The 15,989-nt window shown below is 57.8% G+C and overlaps 2 protein-coding genes across 2 annotated transcripts; one reads left to right on the forward strand and one right to left on the reverse strand.

Moving 5' to 3' along the window:
* The first annotated feature begins 2,703 nt into the window (after positions 1-2,703).
* COL8A2 (collagen type VIII alpha 2 chain) lies at positions 2,704-8,391 on the forward strand. The gene is made up of 2 exons (XM_022574961.3): positions 2,704-4,067; positions 4,687-8,391. The coding sequence occupies exons 1-2, from the start codon at positions 3,827-3,829 to the stop codon at positions 6,603-6,605; spliced, it is 2,160 nt and encodes a 719-aa protein (XP_022430669.2). The 5' UTR covers positions 2,704-3,826; the 3' UTR covers positions 6,606-8,391.
* A 1,939-nt stretch (positions 8,392-10,330) lies between these two features.
* ADPRS (ADP-ribosylserine hydrolase) lies at positions 10,331-15,966 on the reverse strand. The gene is made up of 6 exons (XM_022575231.3): positions 15,731-15,966; positions 12,942-13,038; positions 12,447-12,654; positions 12,162-12,346; positions 11,728-11,828; positions 10,331-11,162 (listed from the first exon to the last, which is right to left on the reverse strand). Exons 1-6 carry the CDS (start codon positions 15,942-15,944, stop codon positions 10,870-10,872), a joined length of 1,098 nt encoding a protein of 365 aa, XP_022430939.1. The 5' UTR covers positions 15,945-15,966; the 3' UTR covers positions 10,331-10,869.
* Positions 15,967-15,989: the final 23 nt, after the last annotated feature.

A 15,989-nucleotide genomic window follows, 5' to 3' on the forward strand; every position in this document is an offset into this window, starting at 1 on the left:
GGCTCTTCCTCTGGCGCCCGGCCTGCCTGTGCTCCTCCACAGTTCTCCCCACCCCAGACACCCTCCCAGCTGAGCCTGAGGCTGCCTGCACCCTCCATCACCCCCCACGCCTAGTGAGGCCTCAACTCAGCATGGGAAGGGGACCAGGGCTCCCCAGAGCCAGGGCTCTCTTGAGTCCTCCTGTGGTGGTGCCATGACCTTGGCCTCTGGCCCACCCAGGCCAGAACTGCTCCCTCCCCTCCCCCTGCTTCCTGCTGCAAGCTCTGCCCCTCCACGTGCTCCCCCAACCCTCTGCCCCCTACCAGGCAGAACATTCTGGCTCTGTGATGTGTGAGCACCACCTCCATCCTAACAGCCCCCCCAGCTCGGGTGGCAAGTGCGGGAGGGCCCTTACCCCTCTCCGGAGAGGACGCGTGGTGTGGTGGTTAGAGATTGGGGCTCAAGAGTCAGACTGCCCGGGTTTAGGCTCTGACAGCACCTCGGTTTCCTCATCTGTAAAACAGGGCCGACGAGCCCCGCGGGGCTGCACGGGGATGGAATGTCAAACAAACGTTAGGGCAGTGCATGGCCAGAGCTTCCACCGGCAGTAGCTGAGTGCCAGGCCTACACCCTGTGGCCTCACGAGGCCCAGCACCAATCATGGTGCAGATAGAGCAGGTGGCCTGTGTTGAGGGAAGGTGTTCTGGGCAAGATTCCAAGTCTAAGCTTCTGTTTCTACGTCTATAAAATAGGGGATTATAATTGTAGGAGCTGGTGGGGGGTCATTAAGAGGGTTAGTGATGTGAAGCTGGTGAAGCCCCGCCTGGCGCATGGGGAGCCCTTAGGTGGCAGGTGTTACTATTATGCTGGGGCTGAGGGAGGCTGAACGACCTGCCCAGGGTTACAGAGAGGTTGATGGCAGAGCTGGGTTGGCAGCTTCACCGACCTTCTCCGGAGCCCCGCGTTCATTCCTGCAAAGCCCTGAGTGATATGAGTTTGGAGGAACACTGCACTGCAGCTCCAGACTCAGCCCCACGTGCACCCCTGGGTGTGCACAACGCACCCGCACTCCCTCCTGCGGCCAGGCGCAGGTGTGGAGAGGCCCCTGGGTGGGGTGAGGGGAGCCCGGAGCAGGGATGCCAGGGCAAGTGAGACTTCCCTGGGGCGTGTGAAATGCCAGGCTAGTCCACTGTGCAGGTGTTGGTGGGTGCTTGCCGTGAGGCACTGGGATATCTCTAATCATCACAGCAGCCTTGAGAAGCAGGTGGTTAGCCTAGCTTTAAAAAAAAATTTTTTTTTTAATTTGTTTTATTTTATATTTTTGGCCACGACCAGAGACCGAACCCGGGCCCCCAGCAGTGGCAGTGCAGAGTCCTAACCACCGGACCACTAGGAGATTCCCTAGCCTAGCTTTTTCTAAAAAGAACTTTATTGAGATACAATTCACATAGCATACAATTGGTTCATTAAAGTGTACGAATCAATGTTTTTTTTAAGGTATTCACGGAATTGTGCAGCCATCACAGCAAGCAATTTAGAACATTTTCATCACCCCTAATAGAAGCCCTGTGCCCATTAGCAATCACTCCCCATTTCCACTCCCCCCAGCCCTAGGCAACCACTCATCTATCTACTTTCTGTCTCTATAGATTTACCTATTCTGAACATACAGATAGAATTAGATAATATGATTTTGTGACTGGCTTCTTCACCTGGCATAATGTTTTCCAGATTCATCTGCATTGTAGCATTTATCAGTATCTCCCTTCTTTTTATTGCTGAATGATAGTCCGTCGTATGGATATACCACACTATCCGTTCATCAGTGGGTGCACGTCTGTGTTGTTTCTACTTTGTGACTGTTACGAATAATGTCACCATGAACATTCATGTACACGTTTTTGTGTGGACGTGTTATTCCATTTTACAGATGAGGAAACTGAGGTTCACAGAGTGGAAACCTCTTGCCCAGGCTCCCCCAGCTGGTGAGCGGAGGACTCAGGCTGGCCATCCAAAGCTGGAGCCTGTGCTTCTTCCCAACCCAGGCCTTGTTCTCAGAGCTGAGCTAAATGCTGTGACAGGGCTAGATCAGGACACAGGAGTGAGGGGTTAACTCTATAGAGGAAGGGATGACAGCTTCCCTGGGCCTTGAAGGACAAGTTGGAGAGAGGAAGAACACTGCAGGCAGAGAAATAGCAGGTACAAAGGCCCAGAAGTGTGAGGCTGCCTGGTGCCTGGGGCAAAGGTATGGGGGAGGGGAGAGGCAGAGAAAGGGGTGGCAGGTGATAGGCAGGCACCCACTAGGTGATTAGATTTAAAAGGCCTTGAACGCCATGCTGGGCACCAAGGACTTTTTCTTAATGTTTGTCTGCATTGGGTCTTCGTTGCTGCGCACAGGCTTTTCTCTAGTTGAGGCGAGCGGGGGCTTCTCTTTGTTGCTGTGTGCGGGCTTCTCATTGTGGTGGCTTCTCTTGTTGCAGAGTACAGGCTCCAGGTGCGCAGGCTTCACTAGTTTTGGCACACGGGCTCTAGAGCGCAGGCTCAGTAGCTGTGGCGCATGGGCTTAGCTGCTCCACTGCATGTGGGGTCTCCCGGACCAGGGCTCGAACCCGTGTCCCCTGCACTGGCAGGCAGATTCTTAACCACTGTGCCACGAGGGAAGCCCTTTTTTTTTTTTTTTTAAATCAATTGATTTTTGGCCACACGGCTTGCGGGATTTTAGTTCCCCGACCAGGGACTGAACCTGGGCCCCTGGCGTGAGAGCACGGAGTCCTAACCACTGGACCGCCAGGGAAGTCCCACAAAGGACTTGATCCTGAAGGCAGTGGGGAGCCCCAGAAGGGCATCGACATAATGTGAGGTCAGAGAGACCTTAGTCAAATCCCAGTTCTGGGACTTCCCTGGTGTCACAGTGGTTAAGATTCCACGCTCCCAGGGCTTCTCTGGTGGCGCAGTGGCTGAGAATCCGCCTGCCAGTGCAGGGGACATGGGTTTGAGCCCTGGTCCAGGAGATCCCACATGCCAAGGAGCAACTAAGCCCGTACGCCACAACTACTGAGGCTGCGCTCTAGAGCCCATGAGCCACAACTACTGAAGCCCCCGTGCCTAGAGCCCGTGCTCGGCGCACCACAACGAAGAGTAGCCCCCTCTCACCGCAACTAGAGAAAAGCCTGCGCGCAGCAACGAAGACCCAACGCAGCCAAAAATAAATAAACAAATGAATGAATTTATATGTTAAAAAAAAAAAAAGAATCCATGCTCCCGATGCAGGGGCCTGGGTTCGATCCCTGGTCAGGGAACTAGATCCCACATGCATGCCGCAACTAAGAGTTCTCATGCCACAAATAAGAAGCCTGCCTGCTACAACTAAGCCCCAGTGCAACCAAAACATAAAAATAAAAAAATCCCAGTCTGCTTCCTAGAGACCTCTGCGTTAGTTTTGTCATCTGGAAAATGGGGATGACAATAACAATACCTCGTTAAAGTGTTAGGAGGATTAAGTGAGCTTCCATCTCTAGAGAGCTTAGCCCCTGGCTGCAGAGAGCCAGCCCGGCACATGGTAGTGGGTGTAATCACCCAACAGTTTCTGGCAGAGCTGTGCCAAGGTTAGAGATGCTCTGGAAGGGCATCTGGCCGCCACGTGAACGGTTAGGGGGAGGCTACTGTCCAGGGAGGGGTCCTCGGTAGACTTGGGGGGGCGGTGATAGAGAGCTATGGGCAGGATTAGGAGAGGCTTAGTAACTTCTGCAGACTCTAAGACTTTGAGAATTGCTTGTGAATAATATCTAAATCCTGATCTTTTTGTGAGTCCCTGGGCCCGGTGCCAAAGTACCCATGGGCTGGCTTGATGGCCCCTCTCGTTCCTCCCTGCAGCAAGCCTAAGGACGCCATGTGGGGGGCTCTGACGTCCCTGTCTTCGCTGCCGCCACCTCTGCTGCTGCTGCTGCTGGTGCTGGGGTGCGGGCTGAGGGCGGCCGCCAGCGGTGGAGCCGCCGGGGCAGCGGGCTACCCGCCGGTGCAGTACGTGCAGCCCATGCACAAAGGACCCGTGGGGCCGCCCTTCCGCGAGGGCAAGGGCCAATACCTGGGTGAGCACCTCCCCGCCCCGCCCCGCCCCGCCCCGGACAGTCCTGACCCCCAACTCCCTGCCTCCCGACCTCCACCAGCTCTTCCCAGGCGCCCCCGCCTCCGGCCACAGCCCCTCAATCCCCACCAAAGACTTTCCCATCTCCACTTTCTTCCTGATGCTGGTCCGGGGCGGGTGCAGAAGTGGGGTGGGGAAGTGGGGTGCCGCTGGCTGGCGGAGATGGTCTTTAGGCAGAGGGTGGGGCGGGAAGGTTTGTGGGGAAGTGGGGAGGCGGGGCGGCTCAGATTGGCTCTAAGGAGGGATGCTGGTGCCACCTGGTGGCCACTCCACCCCGGTCAGGCAGGGATGAGAAGCTCTTAGGGAAGGCCTAGTCTGGGTGGGTTGGGTGCTAAGAGCCCTGGGTGTGGATACCCTGCAGTTCCCAAGGTGGCCACTGAACCACCTAAATTCCATCTTCCATGAGAGCAGGGAGGGGGAGACCGGGACTGGTCTTCATGAACAGATACAGAACCCTGTCTTCTCAAGTTGCACCACATGCTGGTATGGGGAGTGGGAAGATGGGTCCCCTGTTCCCACTGTCCAGGCCCCTGACTTACCCCTTCTCTCTCTTTCTCTCTCAGAAATGCCTCTACCGCTGTTGCCAATGGACCTGAAAGGAGAGCCTGGTCCCCCAGGAAAACCCGGACCGCGGGGTCCCCCTGGCCCTCCTGGCTTCCCAGGAAAACCAGGCACTGGAAAACCAGGGCTACATGGGCAGCCTGGACCCGCTGGCCCCCCTGGCTTCTCCCGGATGGGCAAGGCTGGTCCCCCAGGGCTTCCAGGCAAGGTTGGCCCACCAGGGCAGCCGGGGCTTCGGGGGGAGCCAGGGATACGAGGGGACCAGGGCCTCCGGGGGCCCCCAGGGCCCCCTGGCCTACCTGGGCCCTCAGGCATTGCTGTCCCTGGAAAACCAGGTCCCCAGGGGGTGCCAGGGCCCCCAGGATTTGGGGGGGAGCCAGGGCCCCAGGGAGAGCCTGGGCCCCCGGGTGATCGAGGCCTCAAGGGCGAAAATGGAGTGGGCCAACCAGGGCTTCCTGGAGCCCCAGGCCAGGGGGGTGCCCCCGGACCCCCTGGTCTCCCTGGTCCAGCTGGCTTGGGCAAACCAGGTTTGGATGGGTTTCCTGGGGCCCCTGGAGATAAGGGTGAGTCTGGGCCTCCTGGGCTGCCAGGACCCAGGGGGGAGCCAGGAGCTTTGGGCCCCAAAGGGCCCCCTGGGCTGGATGGTATGGGGGTACCAGGGTCAGCAGGGGTGCCAGGGCCACAGGGCCCACCAGGGGCCAAAGGGGAGCCAGGCACCCGGGGCCCTCCTGGCCTGATAGGCCCCACTGGCTATGGGATACCAGGGCTGCCAGGTCCCAAGGGGGACAGGGGCCCAGCTGGGGTCCCGGGGCTCTTGGGGGACAGGGGCGAGCCAGGTGAGGATGGGGAGCCGGGGGAACAGGGACCACAGGGCCTTGGGGGCCCCCCTGGACTTCCGGGGTCTGCAGGGCTACCTGGCCGACGTGGGCCCCCGGGGCCTAAGGGGGAGACGGGGCCTGGAGGACCCCCAGGAGTGCCTGGCATTCGGGGTGACCAGGGGCCTAGTGGCCTGGCTGGGAAACCTGGGATCCCAGGAGAGAGGGGGCTTCCAGGGGCTCATGGACCTCCTGGACCGACTGGGCCCAAAGGCGAGCCAGGTTTCACGGGCCGCCCTGGAGGACCAGGGGTGGCAGGAGCCCTGGGGCAGAAGGGTGACTTGGGGCTCCCTGGGCAGCCTGGCCTGAGAGGCCCTTCTGGAATCCCAGGACTCCAAGGTCCGGCTGGCCCTATCGGGCCGCAGGGTCTACCAGGCCTGAAGGGTGAACCAGGCCTGCCGGGGGCCCCTGGAGAGGGGAATGTGGGAGAACCTGGCATGGCTGGGCCTACAGGGCCTCCTGGGGTCCCAGGTTCCCCAGGACTCACGGGCCCTCCTGGGCCTCCCGGACCTCCCGGGCCCCCTGGTGCACCTGGGGCCTTCGATGAGACTGGCATCGCTGGCCTGCACCTGCCCAATGGCGGCGTGCAGGGAGCTGTGCTGGGCAAGGGGACCAAGCCCCGGTTTGGGCTGGGCGAGCTGTCGGTCCATGCCACGCCCGCCTTCACCGCTGTGCTCACCTCGCCCTTCCCCGCCTCAGGCATGCCTGTGAAGTTTGACCGGACCCTCTACAATGGCCACAGTGGCTACAACCCGGCCACCGGCATCTTCACCTGCCCCGTGGGCGGGGTCTACTACTTTGCTTACCATGTGCACGTCAAGGGCACCAACGTGTGGGTGGCCCTGTACAAGAACAACGTGCCAGCCACCTACACCTATGACGAGTACAAGAAGGGCTACCTGGACCAGGCGTCTGGGGGGGCCGTGCTCCAGCTGCGGCCCAACGACCAGGTCTGGGTGCAGATGCCCTCGGACCAGGCCAATGGCCTCTACTCCACCGAGTACATCCACTCCTCCTTTTCAGGATTCTTGCTGTGCCCCACATAACCCATGCTGCCCTGGCCTCCTCCTCTTTAGCGGTAGAGAGACCTTCTCACTTACAAAGAACCTCCATTTAAAGAAAAAACCAAAGGCCAAACAGAGGCGGGAGCAGAGGCGGCCGCGGCCTTGGCCCGAGGAGACTGACTGGGTTTCTCCCTCCGTGCAGGCTGAGGTTGTTTCTGGAAGAAGGTGGCCTGCGTTCCTCTCCCCCGAGTGTCTGTGCAGCGTCGGGGTTGTGCCCCCTCTCCTGCCCTGCCTGGCCTGCAGGCAGGGCCCCAGGACGCTCTGCCCAGCTGGTGGAGACCCCTGGCCCCCGTGAGTGCTGGGCTCTGATGGGCGGCGAAGGAGTCAGAGCTGAGAGGGGACCGAATTCCCCCACCCATTCCCCCGGGGAGACATCTTCCCAGCCCTGCCCTTCCTGCCTGCCCGCAGACAGCCCCTGCTCAAGGAATGGGGCAGGGCCTCCCTCAGTTCTTGGCTGGGGCTCTTCCGGCTGCCCCCGCGCGGGACCTCCAGCATAAGACGGTGGGTCCCCTGAAGAGTTTTTGTTTCTCTCCGGGGGAAGGGAGAGGAGGGGGACCATCGAGGTGGCCAGTGGACACCCTGTCAGGACTGCCACCCTAGCAGTGGGGCGGTGGCATCAGGCCTGTCCCTGGCAGGTACAGGCGTGTGGCCCCTCCTTCAGGCTCCCAGGAAGTGCCGACCCCCCTTCACTGCTCAGGCTGCAGCCATGGGGAACGGTGGTTTGTGAGGGGTAGGGGCATGGGTCTGAGGCAGGATGGCAGCTCTTCACGTTCGTCTCCATCCCCCAGGCTGCCCCCACCAGCTCTGGCTCTGTTCCTCATGAGGCCAGCCACCCAGGCCCCTAGGGACCACCACAGGCGGGCACGAGGCAGGATGGGCAGTCAGCAAACATGAGTATTCCTCCCTTTCTCTCCTTTCACCTGCTGCGGGAGGGCTGATTTCCTCAGACAAAATTGTAAGGGATCCTTGCCACCCCCAACCCCAGTATCCCCAAGGCAGAGAGCTTCTTGTTTGCCCTCAGAACAAGGTGCACACAAGCTTGGGGATGAAGGCCACCGCCCGCTTTTTCTTAACAGCCATATGATGGGTGTGTGTCGACTACAGGGGTTAGTCTGCTGGGGCTTCCTCTCCTTCACCCTCTGGTTCCAATTTCCTGTCCTAGGCAGGATTAGGGCCCAGGAGGATGAGGCCCTGAGAAAAAGGGTGCCAACAGGCCCCTTTGGAATGAGTTGGATGTTTCTGCCATTTTCCCCAATCAGAGCTCCACCCTGCAGGAAACAGGCAGGACCCCCTGCCATGCCCTCAGCCCCTAGTTCAAGCCGAGTGGATAGAGCTGAGGACCCAGCGTGAACCTGCTCCAGCTCTGGCCCATGCCAGCCTTCCTTCCCATGTTGAGGAAGGAGACTGGCCACTGACTTCTTTTTTTAACATCTTATTGGAGTATAATTGCTTTACAATGGTGTGTTAGTTTCTGCTGTATAACAAAATGAATCAGCTATACGTATACATGTATCCCCATAGCTCCTCCCTCTTGCATCTCCCTCCCTCCCACCCTCCCTATCCTACCACTCTAGGTGGTCACAAAGCACCGAGCTGATCTCCCTGTGCTATGCGGCTGCTTCCCACTAGCTATCTATTTTACGTTTGGTAGTGTGTATATGTCCATGCCACTCTCTCACTTCATCCCAGCTTACCCTTCCCCGCCCCCCCATGTCCTCAAGTCCATTCTCTAGTAGGCCTGCGTCTTTATTCCCGTCCTGCCCCTGGGTTCTTCATGCCACTGACTCCCGACTTGCTACTCTGTGGCTCCTCAGGCCCATCGGCTGGCCACAACTCCAAACAAAGCAGACCGTTTACTTGCTTTAACTTTCAAAAGGAGAGACAAAAACCCAAATCTGCCCAAGTGGCACTTCAAGAGCAGGTTGTGGCTACGGTTCCTGGTGGGTTTCTTATTCATCGGCACCCACGGGTACTAAGTCTCAAATCGTACCTCGTGGAGCCATCTGCTCAGCCTCCTTCCTGGATCAAAGCCACTGCCATCTGACCTGTTAGGGAGGCTTCTGTCGGGCGGAAATGCATCAGGTCCTAGTGGAAGCCCAGGGCCCTGAGGAGGGTACAGGGAGCCAAAAAAAAAAAAATGCTGTTTCACAGAACTGAGTTTCTGCTAAATGACATTCCTGAAGCCTTTGGGGAGAGGTGGGTGGTGCTTCCGAAATATTTATGGGATTTCCAGGTGTCCACTTAACTGACTAGCTTTGATAAACTATGTCAGGTTTTAACAATGAAAACTACATTACCTTGTGCATTTTTATATTGATTCCTTCTTTTTTTTTTTAAGATTAAGGTTTAAATGTTTTCCGTTAGTAATTTCATTTCTAACCTGGTATAGGAGCTTAGTTCTCTACATACCTATTATGTACCCTGTGTCACAGAAGATTCGGGGAAAAATGCACTTGGGAATCAAAGAAAATGGGACTTCTTTTTGAAAAGAAAAACAACGGTATTGACTGTATTGACACAATCTCAATAAAGCCTGTTGAATAAACAGCACTGTGCTGAAACTGACATTGATTCAGAGGTGTCTCGAGCCTCTGGATTTCATAAAGCACCCAGGGAGCTCTCTGGGGCTCTTACCCTGCACCCTCTCAAGGAGCGTGCATTCCTCCCAGCCAGGGGTTCTGTCACCACCGCATCAGAAATGCTTGATTCTCTGAAGCTGCCGAGGCTCTGCACCAAGTAAATGCCAAGAGGCATTTTAAGAAAGCAAAGTGAGGCAGTGGCTGGAATTAGGGGAGACAGATCAAGCTTCCCTGGAACATTCCTGCAAGCTCTCAAGGGTAGTGGAGCATGACAGCTGGCTCAGGATCCCAAGGGTCAAGTTTCAACATCTGATACAAATTATGAATGAAATCAGGAATCTTTGCTCCTGTGGGCGGGGCTAGTGCCAGGCCCAACGCTGAAGGCAGGGCCAGGGGAGCTGTCCTGGGAGAAAGCACTGCCCCATAACTTGCCGTACTCTGGGAATCTGGACAGCAGACCTGAGACCAACCTGTGCTCTGAAAAATCCTGTGGTTTTCCCCAGCCTGGAAGATCCCCATGTTGGCTGAAAGCAGGCCTGTCCGACAGTCCTGAAACCTCAGGCTAGCTGCAGAGCTGGGCACGCGTCTCTCTCCACCGAGGCTGGAATATCCCTCAAGTTTGAGGGGAGGTGCCTCCTCCATTTCGATTTTCCTTTCTTCAGAATGGATGGTGTGCAGAACTTCCCAGCAGGCCAAGGCCTTTGACTGAGGCCCAAGATGCAGAATGAGGCCCGGCCTTCACCTGAGGTGATGTGGCCCCTCACACAAAGGTCAGCAGTCCCGTGATAACACGGTCCGCTCCGCATCCTCCTACAGTGTTCTGGTTCCTGGCTGGGCCTGGGTTCTATCTGGGGAGCAACCTATGAAGCCAGGCTCTGAGAGCAGGAAAATCTGGCTTGTTCCTGCCCGCTGCCTGGGCCGCTGTGAGGGATCTCCACCAGGACAAAGCACCAAACCATGCCTGCTCTGCTTTTCGTGGCTGAACAGCTGGAGGAATATGCCTCCACAAGCCAGCAGCTTGGGTCCCTGGCTCCTAGGAGAGTGAGGCCCAGACAGAGAGGCACAGGCACAGAAGGGCGACGGGGGAAGAATCCATTCAGGGCAGAGGAGAAACACAGGAAACAGTGGTGGGATTTAAAGAACTGTTTATTGCTCTGTAACTTCGTCGGGAAGCTGTTAACAAGACCCATGACAGCCAAGGGCCAGGTGTGCATCTAGATCAGCTAGATTCACGTGTCCACCTCCTGATCCATATAAACTTGGCGCTTGGGGGCCCTGTGCAGTCAAAGGCAGGCATCCTGGCAAACTGGTTAAATCCCAACAAGGAGAAACGATGCCGCAGATCATTTCCACCTCCCCAAATCCCATGTCCTAGATAATAAAGGAAAACACCACAAGTACTGCTCCAAAACAAAACCTGCCCTGGTCCCTTATGTCTGACTGAGAAGCCAGGAGCACCGAGGCTCTGCAGAAGCCAGGAACCCAGCACCAGAAGGCACCCGTCCCTCCCTCGCTGTTCAGTGACCTCCCCAGAGGAGTCCCCAGCCCCAAGGGTGCATTCCGGCCACACTGCAGGAAGGCCGAGGCAGGGAGCCAAGCCTAAGGGAGCCCAGGGTTTCCGATCCGAGCTGTAGTTGGTCCTGCTGGGTATGGCGGTGCTGTGGCCCTCACAGATTCTTCTGGAAGACCCGGTGCAGGCTCTGGGCCAGGACGTCAGTCTCCTCATAGCCCTCACAGCTTTGCTGCCAGCTCTCTGGCACCTGTTCCATGCCATAGTAGGCGCCAGCAATGGCCCCGGCCATGGTGGCAATGGTGTCTGTGTCCCCACCAAGTGAGATGGAGTAGATGAGAGTCCTCTGGAGGCTGTTGAAGGCAGAGGGGATCTCGGGGTCGGGCTCCATGCAGCGCAGGAAGCAATAGATGGCGGTGGGCACAGACTCAAAGGCAGCGATGCCGTTCCCTGTGGGGAAGCCAGGTTATGGGAACTTGAGCCACCCCCCTTCCCGAGCCCCACATGTCCCCAGGCTTCCTGCCACCTGCCACAAGTCAGCTTCAAGCTGGGCTGCGACTAAGAGCACAGGCTCTGGAGTCAGGCTACCTGGGTTCAAATCCCGGCTCGCCGACCTATTGGCTGTGTGATTCCTGTATCCTGGGTTCAGCTCCTCATGTAGACAGTGAATAAAGTTAGGAATTCTCGCAGGGCTGGTGCGAGGGTGAAATGACATCCTAGAGGTAAAGCATTCTGCATAGTGCCCAGAACACAGTAAAAGTACTATCACCATTAGCTGTAAAAAACCAGCGGCTGGCTGCCATCTCTGGGATGTTTATCTTTAAGGCTGAGGGTACTGTTGCCCTAGAACAAGAAGGCGCTGTGCTCGCAGCCTGCCAAAGACCCTACGGAACGTGGCTCTGCTGTCTCAGCAACCCTGGCAAAGGTGTGACGGCAGCAGGCGTGACTCCAGGCACCCCTCCCACTCCTGAGCCCAAGACTGACCCTGAAGGATGACGGGTGGGGGACTACCCACCTAGCTCGGACACCACCTCCTCTCTGGTCACTGAGTCCTGCTCTAGAAGCTCCCCAATCTTCTTCAGTCGGCTGGAGTACGGACGCTCCTCCATGCCCAACCTGTGGGTTGGGGGCGAGATTTCAGGGAGGTTGGAGCCAGCAGGGTGGAGAAGGCAGGAAGGGGAAGGGCTGCATGGGAGGGCGAGGCAGGGACGTGGGCATCTGACACTTAAGCACGGGTGTCAGGGCAAGAAGTGGGAAGGGCGAGGTGTGAGCCACCCGGTTTGTTCTCTGGGACCCGAAGAGCCCTGAGGCACAGCCAAGGCAAAGGGCTTCTTCCCACCCCTCTTAGGGCCTGCAATTAAAGGAAGGTTTCAGCTTGAGGCAGGGCCACCCCACCAGCATGCACATGCACAGACGCGCCTCCAGCCCGCCTCCAGACCGCATACTCACTCCCGGGCATCTGACACAGACTGGGCATCACTCTCCAGCTCCTCCATGTGGCCCAGGAGTTGTTCAAGGAAGTGCTCACTGGACGACTCACCCTGCAAAGCCAGGTGCACAGCCAGGGCCTGCAGGATGGCACCGTTGTAACCCAGGGAGGAGGCGTGTGTCAGCTGGGCCGAGAGCCGGGCAAACTAGGGCAAAGGTGAGGGAGGCAAAGACCTGCTGTCACAGCACCCAAGCTGCAGAGGAGGGAGGGACGAGAGTGTCCAGAAGCCAGCCAGCCCCAGCTACCTTCTGCACATCCTGGACACTGCTATAGGCCAGGGAGATGCCGGCCACCCGCATGGCGCCCCCGTTGCCGTAGGAGCCTTTGCCATTAAACTGGGCCCGGGCAGGCTCGAAGACATCACGGCACTTGGGGCTCAGGAGCTTCCTGAAGACGGTGATCACTCCAGCACCGTAGCCCCGGTCAGGGTCTTTCTTGTACTCCTGCGCAAACCTAGGGGAGAGAAGGGGACAGCGTAATGATCTAAGAGATGCCTGCCAGGGTTGGGAGAGAAGAAACCTGGCTGGCTTGGGAAAAGAGGAATCCTTGGGGACCTCAGGAGCCTGTGCCAGCGGTGCTGTCACTTCTAGCTTGGGAAGCTGCAGCTGCCCTAGGGAGAGTGCCCTGTGGCGGGGTGTGCGGGGAGGGTGGCCCGACATGCACAGATGTCACTGCTCTGGTCAAGGGGTGCAATAACTCTGCCCACCTGGTTTGCTTCACCCCAGGACCACTGCCCTCACCTGTGCGCCATGTCCATCTCGTCGAAGGCCTCCTTGGCCAGCAGGGACTGCACCAGCGCCCTGGCCATGGCCGTGTCGTCTGTGTAGCACAGTGCTTCTGCAGGGACAGGGCGGGGGGCGGAGATCGAGCTGCAGGGCTCGAGGGTGGCGGCTTTGGCCTCCCGCTCACTCCTTTTATCTACTACTTCCAGAAGGCCTCAAGTCAGCCTCTCACTCCCATCCAGTTTCCAGGGCTCTGAGTCAGTCACATGCCCTGCCGATTTCTGGAGGAAAACCTTCCACCCCTTCTGGCTGCCATCACTGCACCTCCAGTCTTAATGGACCTGCTTTGGGCCTCTCAAATCTCCTGCATATTCCCCACCCTCCAGCCCAACCTATATGTGCAGCCAGGAAGAGTAGAGTATCACTTTCCTCATCTCACTCTCCTGCTCGAATGGCTGTCTGCTGCCTTCAGGATGAGGTCCAAACTCACTGCCTTGGCCATTGGAAGCCCGCCCTTCCTCACCCATCTTATATCCCACTGCTCCAATCCACATCCTCAGAACCAATCCTGGAGGCTGGGTCAAGTCCTTCCCACCTGGGGCTGCTCCCCCGCCCTCCTCTGGCCCTGTCTCCTTCCTCTGGGTGCCCGAGAGTCTACTGCTCTGGCACTTGTAACACACACCATTGGTTACGTGGTAGCTTCTCAAATAGGCTATAAGCCAGCGAGGGCCAAGGACTTGGTTTTATCTGAAGAAGAAACAGTTACAGAGAACAAAGCATACTCCCTAGTGAGCCCCTTCTTATTCCTCACATCTGCCTTCTGCCCTTGCCCCCCATCCCTGCCCTGCTCTGTGTATCCCAAGCACCAACCCTGCCTTCTCCTCCCCTTTCACGCTCAGGAGCCCCCACCCCCTACTTCACCAGGAAGAGAGGCTCACAGGCACCTACTCACAGCCACACTCTCCAGTCTGTCCTCAGAGGGACTGGTCCCTCTTGAAGTGCCCCCCAAGCCCAGTTCCCCAGGGACCTTGCCCTTCCTTTGTCTCCTCAACTCCTCCCTCTGTAATACAGCAGCACCCGTTCTCCCTCTGATCGGTCCCCGCACCCTGCTTTCCCCCAGGAAATCACTTCTCTCCCACTCCCAGTCCAGATGATAGGGGAGGGAGCCAATGCCACCTCCAGCCCAGCCAAACAGCACCCCATTCCCTGTTTCACCGATGGATGGGTGACATAAGCCAGACCACTGAGACTCCATCAGAGACCTCTGCTGGTGCCACTGCGAAGAGAAACTTCCTCTGCTGGAGATGCTGAGCTGGGAACTGCTGAGGGCCACCCCGTGGGAAGGGTCTGTTACAGTGAAGCCCACCCAGAAGAACGCAGATCTGAATAAGGAGAGGAACTGAGTCTTGAGGAGATGGCTTGATTTAGCTCTGCTTAAAGCCAGACCTGCCCTGGACTTCTCAGTGATGCCAGCCAATGCATTCTTTTTGCTCAGGCCGTTCTGAGTTGGGTTTTCTGCCACTTGCACCCAAAGGGTCCTAAAATCTCAACCTAAAATGTCTTCCCCTCATCTTAACATCAAACCAAAAATGAAATTATGAACCGTCCCCCCCCATCCTGTCTTCACCTCAGCCACAGTTCATCTCTCTCCTTCCCTTCATACCAAACATACTCTATTTTCTCCTTTTCCATTTCCTCCTAAACCCACTGAAATCTAACTTCCAGGGTTCAACCTTCTACTGAAAATGCTTTTCTAAGTCTAGACTTCCCCCCACTTAACCTCTCTGTAGCCTCACACCAGTAACCAGTGTCTTCATCTTGAAATTTTTTTTTTTTTTTGCGGTATGCGGGCCTCTCACTGTTGTGGCCTCTCCCGCCGCGGAGCACACGCACAAGCTCATCGGCCATGGCTCATGGGCCCAGCTGCTCCGCGTCATGTGGGATCTTCCCGGACCGGGGCACGAACCCGTGTCCCCTGCATCGGCAGGTGGACTCTCAACCACTGCGCCACCAGGGAAGCCCTGAAATTCTTTTCTTGAGTTTTGTTGTTACCCATCTCCCTTCTGCTTCTCCTCCTATAAACTGTTTCCTTCTCTAGCTCCTTTTCCTCCTCCAGGGTTCTGGGTGTGGCCCCTTTTTCTTACTATTCTATCTGCTCTCCAAGAAGAATCACCCTCAGCCGTGATACTGCGCTGAGATCTGGGTGATGAGTTGACTGCACAGGGAGGGAGAGGCAGAGGGGAGACAGCTTTACAGGCAAAGGGACAGCAGTACATGCAAAGGCCTGAGCTAGAGGAGGCACGAAGTGAGAGGAAGTGCAGCGCAGACAGCAAGGCCAAGGGTGGTATAAGGTGAAACTGGAGACGCAGGCGAGGGCCGGCCACGTAGGGAACATTAAGGAGTTTGGCTATGTCCTAAGGGTAATGGAAAATCACTGCAGAGATTCATGAGGGGAGGCCGCGATAAGATCTGCTTTCAGAAGTGCCCTCCAGCTGCGTGGAGATGGACTGGTGGCCAACTGACTCGGGAGACCCGGGTAAAACGCGTAAAATGGGTAAAATCGGCAGGGACTTAAGTATTGGACTAGGCGCAATCTAGGCGTGGCTTGCACGGCTGGGAGGTCTGTGTAGCCAAGCCCCGGGCTGGCGAACGTTCGGGGCGAGACGTGTGAAGACGGGGCTCGGATTTGGACACGCTGAATCCAAGGTGCCCGCGGGTCGTGCTGAGCGGGCCCCTCCGGCCGCTGTCCCCTCCCTGCCTGAGTCCCTCGCGGCTCCCCGGTGCCCAGTGCGCCCGGCCCCGCCCACCTGTCCGCGCGCTCCCCGGAGAGCCGGGGTCCGGCTCCAGGTCCTGGACCCGACGCAGCACTGACGTCAGGTCGACGGTGTCGCGCGCCTCGTAGACGGCGCCCACGCAGTCCCCGAGCAGCGCGCCCGCCAGGCAGCCGCGGAAGCGGGAGAGGGAGCGAGCCGCCCCAGACCCTCCGCAGCCCGCCGCCATCATCACCGCAGCCGCCACCATCCGCGCGTACTAGCCGCCACTTCCGGTGCGGCCCGCGCGCGCCTC

Source organism: Delphinapterus leucas, chromosome 1 (assembly GCF_059928025.1).
Source record: "Delphinapterus leucas isolate spDelLeu-1000000601 "Yukka" chromosome 1, BTC_Dleu_Yukka2, whole genome shotgun sequence".
NCBI lineage: Eukaryota > Metazoa > Chordata > Mammalia > Artiodactyla > Monodontidae > Delphinapterus > Delphinapterus leucas.

Bases quoted from the DNA above. Each gene is read 5' to 3' on its own strand.
- COL8A2 (XM_022574961.3), top strand. From the start codon at position 3,827: ATGGCCCCTCTCGTTCCTCCCTGCAGCAAGCCTAAGGACGCCATGTGG. The intron at 4,068-4,686 runs GTGAGCACCTCC...TTTCTCTCTCAG, and splicing joins GGGCAAGGGCCAATACCTGG to AAATGCCTCTACCGCTGTTG.
- ADPRS (XM_022575231.3), bottom strand. From the start codon at position 15,944: ATGGTGGCGGCTGCGGTGATGATGGCGGCGGGCTGCGGAGGGTCTGGG. The intron at 13,039-15,730 runs GTGGGCGGGGCC...CTGTCCCTGCAG, and splicing joins TCCGGGGAGCGCGCGGACAG to AAGCACTGTGCTACACAGAC. The intron at 12,655-12,941 runs GTGAGGGCAGTG...TCTCTCCCCTAG, and splicing joins GAGATGGACATGGCGCACAG to GTTTGCGCAGGAGTACAAGA.